General features: G+C 42.3%; 1 protein-coding gene across 1 annotated transcript in view; it reads right to left on the bottom strand.

Moving 5' to 3' along the window:
* Window positions 1-6,621: 6,621 nt before the first annotated feature.
* Window positions 6,622-17,324, bottom strand: part of RNF43 (ring finger protein 43) — a 70,662-nt gene continuing 59,959 nt past the window's right edge. The window contains exons 6-9 of the mRNA XM_070735058.1: window positions 15,515-15,670; window positions 14,032-14,134; window positions 8,315-9,745; window positions 6,622-7,436 (exon numbers count right to left, since the gene is read on the bottom strand). Of these exons, the coding sequence (XP_070591159.1) occupies window positions 7,393-7,436; window positions 8,315-9,745; window positions 14,032-14,134; window positions 15,515-15,670 (1,734 nt within the window). The 3' untranslated portion in view covers window positions 6,622-7,392. The remainder of the gene's footprint in view (window positions 7,437-8,314; window positions 9,746-14,031; window positions 14,135-15,514; window positions 15,671-17,324) is intronic.

Raw genomic sequence — 17,324 nt, 5'->3', positions numbered from 1 at the left:
AAGCTTCTACCCATTGCTTCTTGTCTTACCTTTAGGTACTATGGAGAAAAAAAATCAATGCCCTCTTGTGGCAGCCCTTCGAGTATTGAATAGGGAAGAGTTAGCATGTCTTCTCATGTACCATGTGTACAAAGCCATTTTCACATTAGAAATTGTGTCCTACGTTCCTTGCAACATATACCACTAACTTTTGTAGCATCTGCACATCATTTCCCCCCATAAACATTTTGCTGTACTTTTTTGCTTTTTATATGTGGCTTGCAATTGTTCACTGCATTTCTGTCAGTCATCGCTCAGAGTAACATCCTCTGAGGTTTATAAAATTGCACAGGTTGCAATAGCACAGCATGTTAAATTTATCTATTGTGTGCATGTTAAATTTATCTATTATATTTACCTCGCAGGTAGCTTCATTGGAATGCATTTATTGAAATATCCATGATCCAACAGTTGTTTTTCATGGTAAATCAAATAGGTTTGACCAATTCTATTGGATGATCGTATTTGTGAAGAAACATTGGTGCCAAGTCATAAGAGTTTTAAAATCATAGAATAACCCAAAGCACATATTCTAGTAGAGAGAAGCTCCCCTGCAGATGGGCTCCAGCATAAGTCCGAAAGCTCTGGTCCCAGTGACTGTCCCAGTTTGGGTCTTACCTAAGAGTGTAAGCATCAGCACTCCAAAGTCTCTATGAAGCCAAACCAGGGTTCCTAGCACAAGAATAATGGATTCCTGTTGATGAACATACACGGACCAATGCAGTTTGGACCAGTGGCTTTAAAGGCAATCCCTTTGGAAAATGCATTTCAGCAGTATAGTTGATCTTAAGACTCTTACAGAAGGTGAGGAGGGTGGGGGCAGTGCAAATCTCTGGGGGAGCTGATTCCAGAGGGCTGGGCCCCCCACAAAGAAGGCTCTCCCCCTAGGTCCCTCCAAACGACATTGTCTAGTGGACGGAACCTGGAGAAGGCCGACTCTGTGGGACCTGACGGGTCGCTGGGATTCATGTGGTTTGTCCTAAGTCTTTTTATGAGTGCAATAAAGAGGATTGATGTTCATATTTTCACCAATGAGTGAAACCATAGCTATACTTGTTATGTTTTTTTTAAAGATTACTTTTCTTGAACTTCTTTTTAAATAAAAGGATAAGTTGTCCACAGAAATAGAGCGCTAGATCTGACCTCTTTTACTACATTGTCTGCCACGTATTTCATGTTTCTTCCTTTCTTAAATGATCTAATACAGTGATGGTAAACCTATGGCACGTGTGGCATAGGTGGCACACAGAGCTATATCTGAGGGCATGCAAGGCATTGCGCTATGTCAGCTCCAGCACACGTGCACTCTGGGCAGCTGATTTTTGGCCTTCTTTTCAGCTGTTTTCACTCTCTCCAGGCTTCAGGAAAGCCTCCTGAATCCTGGAGATGGCGAAAAACGGCTCAACAGGCCAACCGGAAGTTTGTTTCCAAATTTCTGGCAGGCTCTTTTTGCCGTTTTTCACCATTCCCAGGCTTCAGGAGGCTTTCCTAAACCCTGAGGATGGTGAAAAACAGCCCAATGGGATTACCAGAAATCCAGAGGTTTCAGTGATGCCTGCGTACATGGGGGAAGGAGGGCAGCCCAGTGGTTGTGTGCATGCGTGTGCGGGAGGGCATTGCATTATGGGTGTGGGTATGGGTGTGCATACTATCACACATGCTGGCACACTTTTGGCACCCTAGCCCAAAAAGGTTCACCATCAAAGTCAGTTTTGGAGTGAGGGGCATATAAATGCAACAAACAAGAGCCGGGGTGGTGCATTATTGGGAAGAACTGAGTTAATTATATTATAATTATAAATTATAATTATATATTACATTATATTATATATTATAATTATATATTATATCTTGAACACCCGGTTCTTATCTATAAAAGTTGGACCCACCTCCGCAGGCCGGTCACAGACAGCAGGCGGACCACATCCGGCCCTCGGGGCCACATCTTACCCAGGTCTGATCTAGGAAGTACTGAAAGAAATCAATCCAAACCATACCCAAATTTCCTTCCAGTGTTATTTCTCATGTACATTACAAGCCAACATGTAGATATTTTTTAAAAATTTATTTCTGACAAATATAACAGGAAGAGGCATCTCTTGAACATAGGCACCCATGATTTTATACAGAAAAAAAAATAGCCACATGAACAGCTTTACACGTGGATAAATATATTAGCAAAATAAATAGATTTGAGCATGTTCCCATATTCAAACAATTTCTCTCTCTCTTAGACATAAATATTTGGTTTTGCATATGTATGTACATAAACATAATTTTTCCCTTTTGGTTTATAAAAGTACCCAAGTGCCTGAAAAGTAGATTCAAAAAAATTAATTACAAAGTATAAAAATATATTCCTTATTCACATTTCAAAGGGTCTGAGGTTGCCAGGAGGAAGGAGCAGAAGAACTGCAGCTGAAGAAATTTGGAGGCGAAGGTGCTGAAAGGAAACAAACGACTCAACGTGTTTCTCACTGACTCACTGTTTCCCCGTGGAGTTAAGTTTTTTCATCCTTTCTATGGCTTGTGCTTTGACTCCAACCGAAACAGAACTACAGCCAAACTGGTGCCTAGTCTTCAGATGTTTTCTGACAAGTTTCGGAACATCTAAACGAATGCTATTTTTGCTCCTGAAACATTTTCCAGTGCTTAAGTCTAAAAATACAGCAAGGTTAATTCCAGTTTTTCTAGTCTCTCTAATAGTTGCCATTAAATTGCTCCATTTGAGGTACTCCTAGCATACAAGAAATTATGTATTGACCTGAAAAGACTAGTGTGTAACTTTGAAGTGTGAGACAGGGGTTGGGTCCATGTCTTAAAGACAGTGAGGATGATGGGGTTTTCTGTGTACTTTTCTTGGATTTGGGGTTTTTTTGGTGGTGTTGGGGGCTGAAAAAAAAGAATCATTGTGAATGTTGGGTGCTCTTTCTCTTGTGCAGTATGGTGGAAAACATCCCATTGAACCTCACCAATAAAGATGGTGGTAGATCCATAGAACAGGACTCTCTAATCTTAGCAACTTTTAAGACTTGTGGACTTCAACTCCCAGTGTTCCTCTGGGAGTTGAAGTCCACAAGTCTTAAAGTTGCCAAGGTTGGAGACCCCTGCCATAGAACATACAACCTGTGACTTGGGGCACCGCTCTATGAATAGACCTGGTCACCCTTTTCCTGTTCTGTGCTCAAGAGGAACATAACTCTCTTCCAAAGCAATGTAAGTCTTTATCCTATGACACAATGCTTTCTTACCTGTGGTGCTTTTAAATACATTTTAGGACTGAACTTCCTACATTACACAAAATAAGCTGTTTTCTTGCATTTACAGCTTTCTAACACCAACATGCCACGAACTTTATATCCATGAATATATCTCATAAGTTCACATCCAATTTTTGGATGAACTGCTCACCCGTCAGCAATTTCTGTGAATTTTCAGGATTTTTTTTTAAAATCTGCATTAATTATTGAGCTGCTTCATCAATATCACCTATAATAGTTCCTCAATCTAGTATTCCCCAGATGGCACAGGACAGGGGTATCAAACTCATTTTCACTGAGGGCCGCATCAGGGTTGTGTTTAACCTCGGTATGACCTGGATAGGCATTGCCAGCTCAAAGTCTCGGGTGCGCCTGTGATGACCCAATTGCTAATGCAGCCCTCTTGAGCTCCATTTTTACTGGCAGAGGCACAGCAGGCCAGTCCTTTGCCATTTCCAGGGTGGCCCCACAGGCCAGATCCAAGCCTTAAGTTTGACACCCTTGGCATAGGACAGTGATGGTGAACCTATGGCACACGTGCCACAAGTGGCACATGGAACCATATCTGCTGGCTCCAGCATGCATTTACACGCTAGCCAGCTGATTTTTTACTTCCAGAGGCCTCCAGGTGGCGGCGAGGGCATTTTCACTCTCTGCGGGCTCTAGGGAAGCCTCTGGAGCTTGGGGAGAGCAAAAAACAGGCCTAATGGGCCCACTGGAAGTCAGCAAATGGGCCATTTCCAGCCTTCAAAAGGTCTCTGTGGGGGCCGAGGGGAGCCATTTTCACCCTCCCAGACATTGAATTATGAGTGTGGGCACTCACGCATGTACAATAATCGGTGTGCATGTGCTTTTGGCACCTGAGGATAAAAAGGTTCGCTATCACTGGCATAGGATTATAATCACCAGAATTCTCCCAGACATACTATCATACTATCAAGCCCAGGTGGCTCAGTAATTCTGATTTAAATCTTGGAAAGCCCTGTATTATACATCAGGGATCTTAGCCAGCGCATCCTGGAAACGCTATGGTTTGAATTTGCTACTTTTTGCATGTCAAGCATGCCCTCCCTCTAACTCCAGTTCATTAATATCACAGCTGCTTATAGCCTGATCACCACTTCCATTACATTATTTTATCAAATCTGAAATGAATAAAATAATAAATCTGAAGTATATATTTTGCAATTTCATGAATCCTAAAAACATTTTAAAGATACATCTCTGGTCAAACCTGGTCCTCTTTCATTACAGTGGTACCTCGACATACGAGTTTAATTCGTTCCAGACCCGAGCTCGTAAGTCGATCAACTCGTATCTCGAACGAATGCCTTTAGACTTTGTTTTTCACGCCGAGATAACCGGAAGCAAGGATATTCTTGCACCAACTAGCGGACGCTCGGCTCGTATCCCGAATTTGAGCTCGGGTGTCGAACAGAAATTTCGCTCGCGTCGCAGCTCGTAACTTGGAATACTCGCATGTGGAGCAGCTCGTATCTAGAGGTACCACTGTACTTGCAATGCATTATGAGGAAAGCAACAGTAATAGGTTCAAACCTCTTGGTTCCCTTGCTCACTTCACCAAGAGCCTGAAATCTGATTAACCTTTGGTGGGTTCTTAAGAAAGGAATCATTTTAACCATGAAGCATTTTCATTTTATGTCCCAATCAAAATCTTATGCAAAGGGTGAATGTCTTTGCAATGCTTCAAGAGTTAACGGTCTTGTATATTCAGTGAAACTGAGTATATCTAAAGCAGGGGTGAGTTCTAATTTACCTCCCCGCCAGTTCGCTTCCTCCCTCAACACATGGCTGTACTCATGGGTGTACACGAGCACATGTGCAGCGCTGAAAATTTCTCAATTTTTTTAAAAGCCAAAAACGAGGTGGCGATGCATCCACAGTGCCAGAAACTCGGCTTCTATGTATGCACAGAAGAAAAAAAATTACAAATAACCCCCTCTCCCAAAAAAAAATCCCCCCAAAAATGGCAGTATTCATGGACTGGTACCGACGGAACCAGTTTTGTGACATCATCATGAAATCACCAGTGGTTTGCCACCGGTTATGGTGAACCACTCCGAACCAGGATGAAACCCACTTCTGATCTAAAGTAAAGATTTATATCCTACTTTACGTCAATACAGTTTCTTTCCAGAGAATCCAGGACTGTTGGTTTGATAAGCAAACTGATTATTCTCAGTCAGATTTAAATCAGTGTATGGAGGTACCTAAAATGCCATGGTATTTTAAAGCACAAAAATGTCCATTGCTACGTTCACAATAGTACCATATTAGAATCCCAAAGTCTGATGTTTGACTACAGGTTACATTTTCCAATTAGTAACTTATCACAGCATTACTATTCAATTATACCTCAGGATTTGAGGTGTGTATGTACCAGTTATTAAACCGCTTTCCTCTATTCACTCAGAGCAAAGAGGGGAAAAAAATACCTGAAAATATTACCTCTAATTCCACAAACTTCAACTTTTTGTAAAGTGCAGCATGACTGTCTTCCGAATAGAATTGTTACCTATTCACAATTGGATACTGATGAGGAGGAGGAGTAAGGAGGGTTCAAATCTTTGATCAGGGCTATTCTGAGAATTGAAATCTTGGGCCTATCATGGCAAAAACACCCAGAAATGTCTGAGTATCAGTTTTGGGTCTTGGGGAAGATAGGTAATTTTAAAAAGGCTAGGTATGGAGATTCTTGGGATCGGCGATCTGTTAGCACTTTTTGATGGGTTCCAAAGGCCAGCCTGACTGCACATGCAGCCAAGTATATATGCGCCTCCGTGCGCGATTTTGCTTCTGCACATGTGCGGGTGAGATTTCAACAATTTTTTGCCCTCTTTTTGCTTCTGCGCATGTGCAGAAGCAAAAAAAAGGGGCAAAAATTGCCAAACCTTTTGGCCTCGGGATCCTGTACTGGTAGGAAAAAGTAAGTGGCGCCCTTAGCTGGGCATACTGGTAGCAGTGGCTGGTGGTGGTTTGGAGAACCGGTAGCGGCAGCAGCACGAGTCTCCGCCCACCCACCCGTACGTCACCATTTTCTTGTTTTTTATGTTCTACGCATGCACAAAGCCTTCTGCGCATGCAGAGAGTGAAAAAGCAAGTGCCATGATGGCACGTGAGCGCAAACACGTGCTTCCGAATTGGTAAGGAAGGTTAAATAGATTTCAACACGGAATCTAAAGATGTGTAGATAAATGGATTTTGTACCGTAGTTAACAGATGTTGTTGGGGCATCCTGAAATATTCCTATCTACCATGTTTTCTAAATGGTCAGAAATATAATAACCATCAATCAGCGCTATTAGGTCTTTTTTGCTCTTTAAGGATCAGGCATTTCAGTTAGTACATAGCCAATAGCTGTAATTCACATGAAACAGCTTTGAAATTCTCGCATGCTATCATCTGATGTAGCAGACAGGATTCAGAAGGGAAGGAGAAATGTACCTTCGGGAGTTGACCAATCGAGCAGTAACAATATTCCCATGGGACAGAACCAGAGTGACCTCCAATAATCCCCTTTGCTGAGGATGGGGAAGAGAGTTTGGATCCTGCAAACTACATTCAACTTGAACCAAGACTCACAGGCACATCAGAAGAAAAACAAAATAGCAAGAAAAGAATGGAATGATTTCTCTGTCTAGTTTCAACCTGCATATCATATATGCTCTTGGAATGGGGTGAAAGTGTAGGGTTGTTCCTGCATTCTATTTTGCAGTTAAAAAGCAAATGTAAATGCACTTTATGGTGGCTCTTTTTCTCCCTAGACATTTTAAATGATTTCACTCCACTCTCTTTAAGGGACAATATGAACCGTAAGGATCCTCCATTGCAACAAATGAAAAAGTCTTCAAGATGGCAGCTTCCCCAAACAACGCAAGTGACATTGGCAGCTTATAGTTCTGACAGGCAGGCGACCACTTGTGGGTTGAATTGTCTGGACAGAAAATATAGTAAGATTTTAAGTACTGCAACGCCAACAAAAGAGGCATAAAGAGTTTGTAAGAAAGCCCGTTCCCACTGAGTTTCTGATCTCTTCTCTTAGGCTGTCTGATAGAGTAACGTTCACCTCACATCAAACTGAATGTTCATACACATGGGGGATATCTTCTGTAGATCCTGTAATTAAAAAAAACCCCACAAGCAATTAGATTGAGAAAATTGATATTTTTTATGTTGATCAACTGCAACCTAAACTGATTCTGAGACTTAAATAAAACCTTTAAGTGAGATTACATCTTCATTAGATTTGTTCTTACAAAGAAGTTGCAAAATAGACACTGAAGTAATGTCAAGACTGTTCTGATTTCATAGATAGAAAATTAAACAAAGAAAAGGCATTTATGGCATATTTAAATCCATTTTCAGGAACAATTCAAAGTCATAAACTTTTTGAAACTTGGGAATATTAAGGTTATTCCTTTTCTTTCCAATTGTAAAGCTGTCACCATTATCAGAGGTTAAATTGGATTCCTAGAGAGAAGTTACAGAGTGTGTAAAGCACATTGTGCTTGAGTTCCCAAAAACTGAAGGTGTTGGCATCTTTGATCAAAAGCTCCCATCCCATTCATAGAAACACAGAAACATAGAAGATTGACGGCAGAAAAAGACCTCATAATCCATCTAGTCTGCCCTTATACTACTTCCTGTATTTTATCTTAGGATGGATATATGGTGAATGCAAGCACAAGGCCATAAGATGGGGAAACAAACCAAAGCATCCTAAAGTTTTAATCAAGGGAAGGATCTTCACAATCATGTTCAAAGACTTCTTAATTAACCCACTCTATATTATTCTTATAGCGAATGCAACCCTCCAAATCCAGGATTGTATTAAAGCCCACTAACAAACTAACTTCTATTTCCAGAATTCTATGGGGGAAGGTTGGCATACATTTTAGACATTACAAGGTTTTCAAACATACTGGGTCTACATACTGCAGGTGGAATGATCCTGGAAAATAAAGATATACGAGACTCCAAAGGTTCAAACTTACCCTGAAGATTTTGCACAACTCTATTAATGAGGTAAGAGCTTGTGTTGCTCCTTGTTGCGTCCACACCTGAACATTCTTCTGGAAATGAGTGTTCACAATCCAATTGTCCCAGCGTGTCCCTCTTTTCCTGGGTCTCCGTGGTAACATACGGAGTTAGGCATTTTGATCCCGCCGGCAATGCTGCAAAAGTATGTGCAGGGGGACCCCCTACTAAAAGAGGTTGGATTTCTGTGGGACCCTGGTTTCTAGAAGAACCACCAGGATGGCTAGCCGTTCTGCATTCCAGGGTTGTGCTGGAGTCCTCGGGTGACGTCTCAAGAGGACACTTCCATCTCCTTCTACCTGGATGGATTTGCGCATGGTGCTTCTGAGTACCCCACGGCCCCATAGTTCCAGCTGGGCTACCGGCTGCCATGCTAACGTCGGACCCATCTGCCAAATGTAGTTCAGTGTGTCCTTGCCTAGAAAAATCCAGCATTTGCACTTTCTCCGTCCTTTTTGGTACCGAGATGTTTTGTGATCCCACCTTAGTCCTGGAATATTTCATCCTCCGTGGATTGGACTCTTGGTTTGGCCGGCCACTCGGGCAGTTGGAAGGTTTCTGCCCATAATGGTGATGCCTGTGATGATGGTGATGATAGTGGACATGATTACTGGCTAGCTGCGCTCTACTTGAGTCTACTGACGGAAGCTGTGAATCCTTCCCAGATGAAGAAGAATCCTGCTTGCTTTCGGCGGTCGGCTTCTCTGAGCCGCAGAAGGTGAATGGGTCATAATCACTGCTCAAGGAGCTATGAAAAGTAGAGCAACTGCCATGGATAGCCTGAAGACTGACGTCAGTGCAATTCAACATGGAGTCACTGGAGCTGCCATGGCAAGGACCTGAACTGGAGTCACTACCAGGGCCATCTGGAAGGTATCCGCTGGGTTCGGTAAGGTAACTCTCCCCAGAACCACTACTGTGGTGGTGGTGATGCCTCCCATGGCGAATCCCTCGATGCAAAGGGACAGCGTGGTTTATCTGAGCTGTAAGGGGGGCCCTGAGACCTTGGCAAGAGGGCTGGTGCTGCAGACACAGCCCATGAGAGGGCAGGGCTGGGTCACACGCTGGGGGCTCCAGGTGATGCTGAGGACGTAACAGGCTTCTGCTGTGAGGCGCTTGGTGGCCACACCAAGGCTCAAAGCCAATTGGCCTATAGGGCAAGTAATGCATAGTTGCAAAATCCAACTGGGAGAGTTCAGGAGAGTGGAAGAAAGGGAGCCCACGGGAGCCCACCGAAGAGCAGTTCCTGGAGGGCATTTGAGGGACCGTTCGTGAGATGTGGTACAAGGCACGTCCCGGTCGTTGCCGGAATAAATGAGGCCTCTGTCTAGATCCAGGATTGTGTCGGCCCTCACGAGATTGCCTAGGTAAGGTAGGGGGAATCCGATCTGGAAAAGAAAATTAATTTTGAGCAGAGATTTAAACCTTTGTGAATCCTAATGATGCTGTATGGTAATTTTAACAAAAGATTTCTAGGACTAGCAGCTATCTTTCTATCTAAATGAGTTTGCAACGTCTCAAGTAAAATACAGGGTCTCATTGTGTTCTGGTAATGACCAACATCTTCAACTTGGGCGTGAACTCAACACTATAGCAATACAAACAAATGAAAGTTTATACTGAGTCAGACCATTAGGTCATCAGTCTTAATATGATTCTGAGCCGATATGCGGTGCGTCTCACAATTTCAGCCAGGGGTCTCTCTCCCAGCCCTACCAGGAAATGCCACAACACTGTTAATCCGCAGCGGTGCTTGAATAAATACCTGATAAAGTGGGAGCAGACAAATCAGCAAAGAACGAAACTGCTTCATTTAATTGGGAGCAGTTTTATTTTAGCTTCCTTGGTGGAAGCTGGATGGCTGTTTCCTTTTTTAAATGCAGTTTTAGAAAAGATTTTTAAAAAAATATCTGGATCAGTCCAATCTAGGCTTATCCGGGCCCTTTTCTGTTTTTTCTATGCATTCATGAGGGATTCAGAACCCAAACAATAAACCAAGATGGTGTAACAAGAGAAAGAACCATGCATTGACTATGCTGATTTTGGAATCTTATAATAATAATAATAATAATAATAATAATAATAATAATAACAACAACAACAACAACAACAACAACAACAACAACAACAACAGAGTTGGAAGGGACCTTGGAGGTCATGTAGTCCAACCCCCTGCTTAGGCAGGAAACTCTACACTACTTCAGACAGATGGTTATACAACATTTGCTTAAAAACATCTAGTGTTGGAGCATTCACAACTTCTGGAGGCAAGCTGTTCCACTGATCAACCGTTCTGACTGTCAGGAAATTTCTCCTTAGTTCTAAGTTACTTCTCTCCTTGTTTAGTTTCCACCCATTGCTTCTTGTCCTATCCTCAGGTGCTTTGGAGAATAGGTTGACTCCTTCTTCTTTGTGGCACCCCTTGAGATATTTTGGACACTGCTATCATGTCTCCCCTGGTCCTTCTTTTGATTAAACTAGCCATGCCCAGTTCCTGCCCTTTCTCAGGATTTACTACTTTCAGAAAGACTGTGTTTGTGCAGGTAAAAATTGCAGAGGGAGAGGGGAAACAAGGTTTGGAGGATAAAACAGAAAATTCTCTATAGCACAAAATGAAAATGAAAATTAAAAGCCTACATGTTGATTAATATGTAAAAAAAGAGAAGTGGGCAGTTTGAAAAATCTGATAAATACACCAAAGCCATTGAAACAGCATTGAAGTACTGTAAATATTCTAGATAACATGACCCATTTACAGGGGCTGCTTCACAGAAATAATTTACAGTTTTTAAATATAATACTCAAGAAGATCAGTCTATAGATGTTTTATAGAGAAGTTTACATGCAGACATCAAAACTTCTATAATTTAACAGGGTTTACACCAGAAGCTATGTGAAAATACTTCAGCTTCAAATTATCTGAATTCTTCTGGGAAATACCATTTTCCTCTGCCATACAAGAAGACGGTGTCTGGGCAGTCAAAATGGATAGAACAATGTGGCTATTGCAAAATGTGGGTGTTTCTTTTTCCTGATGACTGGATTACAAAGCTCAGGAATTTAAAGTAATTCACCTATTCAGTATTATGTTCGTCCAGAATCCTGGGCAACTCTGAGCAAAGGGGGGCAGCTTATAGTCATGATATGAGGTCATATCCTGCCTTTACCTTAGCAAACAAGATTTTTGGAATGGTATACAAAGGTACTAATATTTTTGCAACTGCCTCCACAAACTCTTCAAGGACACAGACCATTTAATACAGCTTGTTTGGCAGCAGAAAAAAAAAGAAGTCTCGTGGAATTTACTAAGGATGCCCTTTCAGTCTTTTAGTTAAGACATTAACTAAGTATAGAACGTCCATTTAAGAGAGAAAAAAAGTTTTCCTGAATGTCAAGCGGAGGAGGGAAGGGGAATAATACATTCTACAGTTTGAAGGCAGCCATAGAGAAACTTTTTTTATTATCTCTTTTTCATATTTTAAACTTTTTTCCTTATTTTTCTTTCAAATGGGTATACAGTGGAACCTCTACTTAAGAACGCCTCTACTTAAGAACTTTTCTAGATAAGAACCAAGTGCCCAAGATTTTTTTGCCTCTACTTAAGTACCATTTTCTACTTAAGAACCCGAGCCTGGAAAAATTTCCCAGGAAATTTGAGAGCGGCACGAAAGCCCGGCCAGTTTCCTGCCATTCCCCCTTTAATCCAGGAAATCTCGGGCTTTTCTGGGCTGCCAGAGGAGCCTTTCGATGGTGCTTAAGGAGGCTTTGGCAGTCCAGAGCGAACAAAGCATCTCCCTTTCTCTGGGCGCTTGGAAAGGGAATAAACCTCTGCCAGCGCCCAGAGAAAAGAAACACTCCCTTCGCTCTGGGCAGCTGAGGAGTCACTACAGCGAAGGAAAGGCGCCGGCTACAAAGAGAGCGAGCGAGAGGAGAGGGGAGCCCTTCAGCATGGGAAGGAAGAGGCAGCAGGTAGCAGCAGTGTATGGGAGGCAGCCTCCCGCCAGTGTAATGGAGGCGCGTGCTCATCCTCTCTGCCTCAGAGTCCCTTTTTTTTTTAAGCCCTAAAGTTTTGGATTTTTTTTATTCACCTCATCTTACCTTCTGCCTTCGGCAGTGACTCTCCTCCTCCTCTTCTTCCTCCTCCTCATCCCACCCAAATTCCGAGCTTTTATTTCTTTCCTAATGGATTATTTGCTTTTACATTGATTCCTAGGGGGAAAATTGCTTCTTCTTAAGAACGTTTCTACTCAAGAACCTGGTCACGGAATGAATTAAGTTCTTAAGTAGAGGTACCACTGTACTTTTATTCTACTCAAAAATTCTAGCAGAACTTTTCAGAGACTGCGTCTTAAACAGAACTTTCTTCGGAGGTCCTAATAGTATACATATTTTGCATAATGCAGTCCCTAAGATAACCCCCTGCCAAGGTTTCCAAGTCATGCCCAACACTTTGAATTGGATCCAAACCTTACTATCAATACCAAAATCACATTTGGTATTTCTCCCAATAGCAGAGTCTGACTACTGCCAAGTGTTGCCTCCAAATTGCCTGCAATGGCAGCACCGTTTAGTTATTGTTATACTTTTTAGTCCAAGAAATTAGATGAGATTCATTCAACCAAATACAGCTGAGTTAATGGCTACAGACCTCCTGTTAAAAAAATTCAGAATCTTTTAAGGTCTTTGGTAGAATACCTCTGAATTCTGATGTCTGAGGCTTGAGAACAATTGTGGAAGAAGAGTATTGTGCCTTACATCTGTCTGTGGAATTACCAGAGGCCTTTGATTGCCCACGGTATGCAATGGTATGCACTATTTACTAAGTCTGCACTACTATTACTTCTAGTTTTTTCTCATCATTACTATCACCCATTTCCTCCCACTTATGACTGTATGACTATAACTTTGTATTGTATCCTTAAGCTTTTTATTAATATTGATTGTTTCTTCATTACTTATGCTGTAATGTCCTACCAGTCAATGACTACTTCAGCTTCAACCGCAATAACACAAGAGCACGCAACAGATTCAAACTTAATACGAACCGCGCCAAACTTGACTGTAAAAAATATGATTTCAACAATCGAGTTATCGAAGTGTGGAACTCATTACCGGACTCAATTGTGTCAACCCCTAACCCCCAACACTTCTCCCTTAGACTCTCCACGATTGACCTCTCCAGGTTCCTAAGAGGCCAGTAAGGGGCGTACATAAGTGCACTGGAGTGCCTTTCGTCCCCTGTCCAATTGTCTTTCCTTTCTTTCACCTATCTTATATATTCTCTTCCTTTCATATATCCTCTCCTCTAAGTTCACTTTCACCCTCTTTTATATAATCACATGTCTATTTTTCTTCCTATGTATCTGTGTATTGGACAAATGAATAAATAAATAAATAAATAAATAAAAATATTTGACCCCTATGACAATCATTGTTGCACCTCATGATTCTTGACAATCTATATTTTCATTTATGTACACTGAGAGCATCTGCACCAAAGACAAATTTCTTGTGTGTCCAATCACATTTGGCCAATAAAGAATTCTATTCTGTTCTGTTGTGTTCTGTTGTGTTCTATTCTATTCTATTCTATTCTATTCTATTTAGTCTTAGGATTTATCCAGCATGCTTGATTTTAACTACTGCTCTCAGAGATGTTTCTACTCACTCTTACCAACAATGTTGAACATGCACAATGGACATGTTTGGTGCTGCTGGAGCCAAGGGTCCACACACTGCCGATGAAACTCATGGGAACAGGTGATGATCCGTAGTTCCTGTAAAGTAGGAAGAAGGCAATGGGATGGGAAGGCAGCGATCTAGATTCCAAGGAAGGAACAGTCTTGATTTGGGTGGGTCAGTCAGTCTCCTGTTTCTTGTGGCCTATCTCACTGGAAAGGTCTGGTGGGAACGTGGTTAAATTTCTGAACTTCAAACAAGTGATGAGGTTGAGGAATCAAAGTCTTGTGAAAAACATGTCTCTGTCTCCCAAACCTCACTGTTCATTTGAGGTTTCGTGTGTTTTTAATCTAGTCTATGGGTTAAAAAAAATTACAAAATGATTTATAAAAGACTAAAATAAGACAGTTAAATGATTGGGAAGAATTAAAATAGTGTATAGTTACAAAGGGTGTTTTTTTTGAGGGGGGGGGAATTGCTGCTTCTCCTGTTCACAGATGGGGCCAGACTGAACTCAGTGGGGAGGAAGGGATAGTCAGGGTGATCCAACCAGATTTACAGCACACATATGCCCTTTTTCTACATGCATTATGTCACCATACTATCCAAAGGGGACAGAACTTGAGAGTGCAATGCTGTTTTCATCATGTAATATTATCATTATTTCTATATATGTATAATTACGCTGATACAAATATCCGTGAACTTATAATGAGATATGCTGTAAAGATACAGCAGGGGAGGGGGGGAGGGGAGGGCATTTATATTGTACTGTCATACAACAGACATCTTACAATTGTACTCATGAACCGACAATACACTGATCTGTTTCTGTGTTTTTAATATGTATATAATTCAATAAAAATCTATTTTAAAAAAAAAGAAAGAAAAATGCACTAGCTCGCATTTTAGATTTATTTTTCAAATGTATATAGCCATCCATATAACAAAAACCTGACTCTGGGTGGAGTACAACAAAGTTAAAAATAATTGGATCCAATAATAGATCCAAGAGCACTCCACAGGGCACACTTAAGGCAGAGGTCTCCGACCTTGGCAACTTTGAGACTTGTGGACTTCAAGTCCCAGAATTCCTCAGCCAGCAACCAAGGCTGGAGAGCCCTTCACTAAGGGACTCTAGAATATAGAATGCACATGCAAAGAGCCATGTTTTTAATCACTTCATCCACAGATTGGGTAGACTTGGTTCTTACCTCGCTCTACAAACATGAGGCTTTGGCCTTCTTTTCACTCACCCTAGTGCAGGGGTAAGCAAAGTTGGCTCTTCTATGACATGCGAACTTCAAATCCCAGAATTCCTGAGCTAGCATGATTGGCTCAGGAATTCTGGGAGTTGAAGTCCTCAAGTCATAGAAGAGCCAACTTTGCCTACCCCTGCCATAGTGGACTCTGAAGGGCCTGCTTATTTGATCTGAGAATCTACATGAGAACTCCCAAACCCAGAAATGTAGGCTTACCTGCCCCTCGCAAAATTCTTCCAAGCAGATTGCACATATGGGAGGAGAACTGCAGGTGCTAACAGAGTCCCCCGTTGGCGCATGCCGATGGGGGGTTTGATACCTCCGCGTGGCCAGCCGGTTGATTGCTTGCATAGTCGTTTCCTGCACGTTCGTCTGAGGAAGGATGAGAGAATAGTTCCAAGGCAATGGTTCTCAACCTTTCTAATGCCGTGACCCCTTAATACAGTTCCTCATGTTGTGGTGACCCCCAACCATAAGTCTAGCGCCAATTCTCCCAACAGAGCTTTAAGATGATTGGCAGGAAGGTCAGAGGGACACCCACTACTGTAAACGTCCAATTGGTCGGATAGGTTCCAAGGTGCCAGAATAGAAGCTTTAGTTCCTAAGCCCCTGGGAAATTTGTTTTTTTCCCCATGGCCTTAAGTGACCCCTGTGAAATGGTCGTTTGACCCCCAAAAGAGTCCCGACCCCCAGGTTGAGAACCACTGTTCCAAGGCCTCCCCTCCTGCGCAGCTGATACGGGTTACAATAGTCAGCATTTCCTTGCAGTTTAAACAGATGATCAAGTTAAAGGGGTTTGTGGCAGCCTAGTTCAACCGAGCCTCTTTTGCTTAATACATAATTTTTTTTAGGGAGCCATGTCTTCCTACAGCAGGCTGCTAAGCCATTGCTATGGTAATGGCAATGGAAACCCATCTATGAGAATTTCAGGACAATCCTGACAGTCCTGACATCTCACAGTCACTCATGCCCTTGTCACCTCATAGTTAGATTATTGCAATGCAGTCTACATGGAGCTACCCCCGAAGAGTGTTCGGAGCCCTACATGGCTTAGGGCCAGACTATCTTTGAGACCGTCTTCTACCACATAGCTCCCAGAGATAGGTAAGGGCCCACAGAGTTGGTCTTCTCCAGGTCCCATCAGCTAAACAGCGCCGGCTGGCAGGTCCATGGGGGAGGACCATTCATTCATTCATTCATTCATTCATTCATTCACTCACTCACTCACTCACTCACTCAATCACTCACTCACTCACTCACTCACTCACTCACTCATTCATTCATTTGAGTTGGAAGGGACCTTGCAGGTCATCTAGTCCAACCCCCTGCTGGTGCAGGAGACCCTACATCACACTAGTCCAATACCAGTCCATTTTTTTCTTGAAGGTCACTAGTGCTGGAGCGTTCACCACCTCTGCGGGCAAGCCCTTCCACTGGTTGATTGCTCTCATAGTCAGAAAGTTCCTCCTTATTTCCAGGTTGAATCTCTCCTTGGACAGCTTCCAACCATTGCTCCTTGTCTGGCTCTCTGGTGCTTTGGAAAATAACGTATCCCCCTCCTCCTTGTGGCAGCCCTCTCAAGTATTTGTAGACTGCTATCATGACCCCTCTGGCCCTCCTTTTTGCTAGACTATCCATGCCCAATTCCTGCAACCTTTCCTCGTATGTTTTAGTGTCTAGTCCCTTTATCATTCTGGTTGCTCTCTTCTGCACTTTTTCTAGAGTATCAATGTCTCTTTTGCAGTGTGGCTGCCCCGGCTCTCTGGAACCACTTACATCCTGTGATCCAGACTATCCCCATCCTATTGGCCTTCCGGTAAGCGGTAAAGACCTGGCTTTTCTGACAGGCCTGGGGCCGCTGTTCTTATTCAATTTCAATTCAATTCAATTTATTAGATATGTATGCTGCCCCTCTCTGAAGACTCGGGGCGGCTCACAACAATAATAAAAACAATATTCCAGCGAAAACAAATCTAATATTAAAAAGCACATAAAACCCTATCATATTTTAAAAAGCAAACAACAT

The sequence above is a fragment of the Erythrolamprus reginae genome, chromosome 1 (genome assembly GCF_031021105.1).
Source record: "Erythrolamprus reginae isolate rEryReg1 chromosome 1, rEryReg1.hap1, whole genome shotgun sequence".
NCBI classification, from domain to species: domain Eukaryota; kingdom Metazoa; phylum Chordata; class Lepidosauria; order Squamata; family Dipsadidae; genus Erythrolamprus; species Erythrolamprus reginae.
This window is presented reverse-complemented; position numbering and strand designations above follow the sequence as displayed.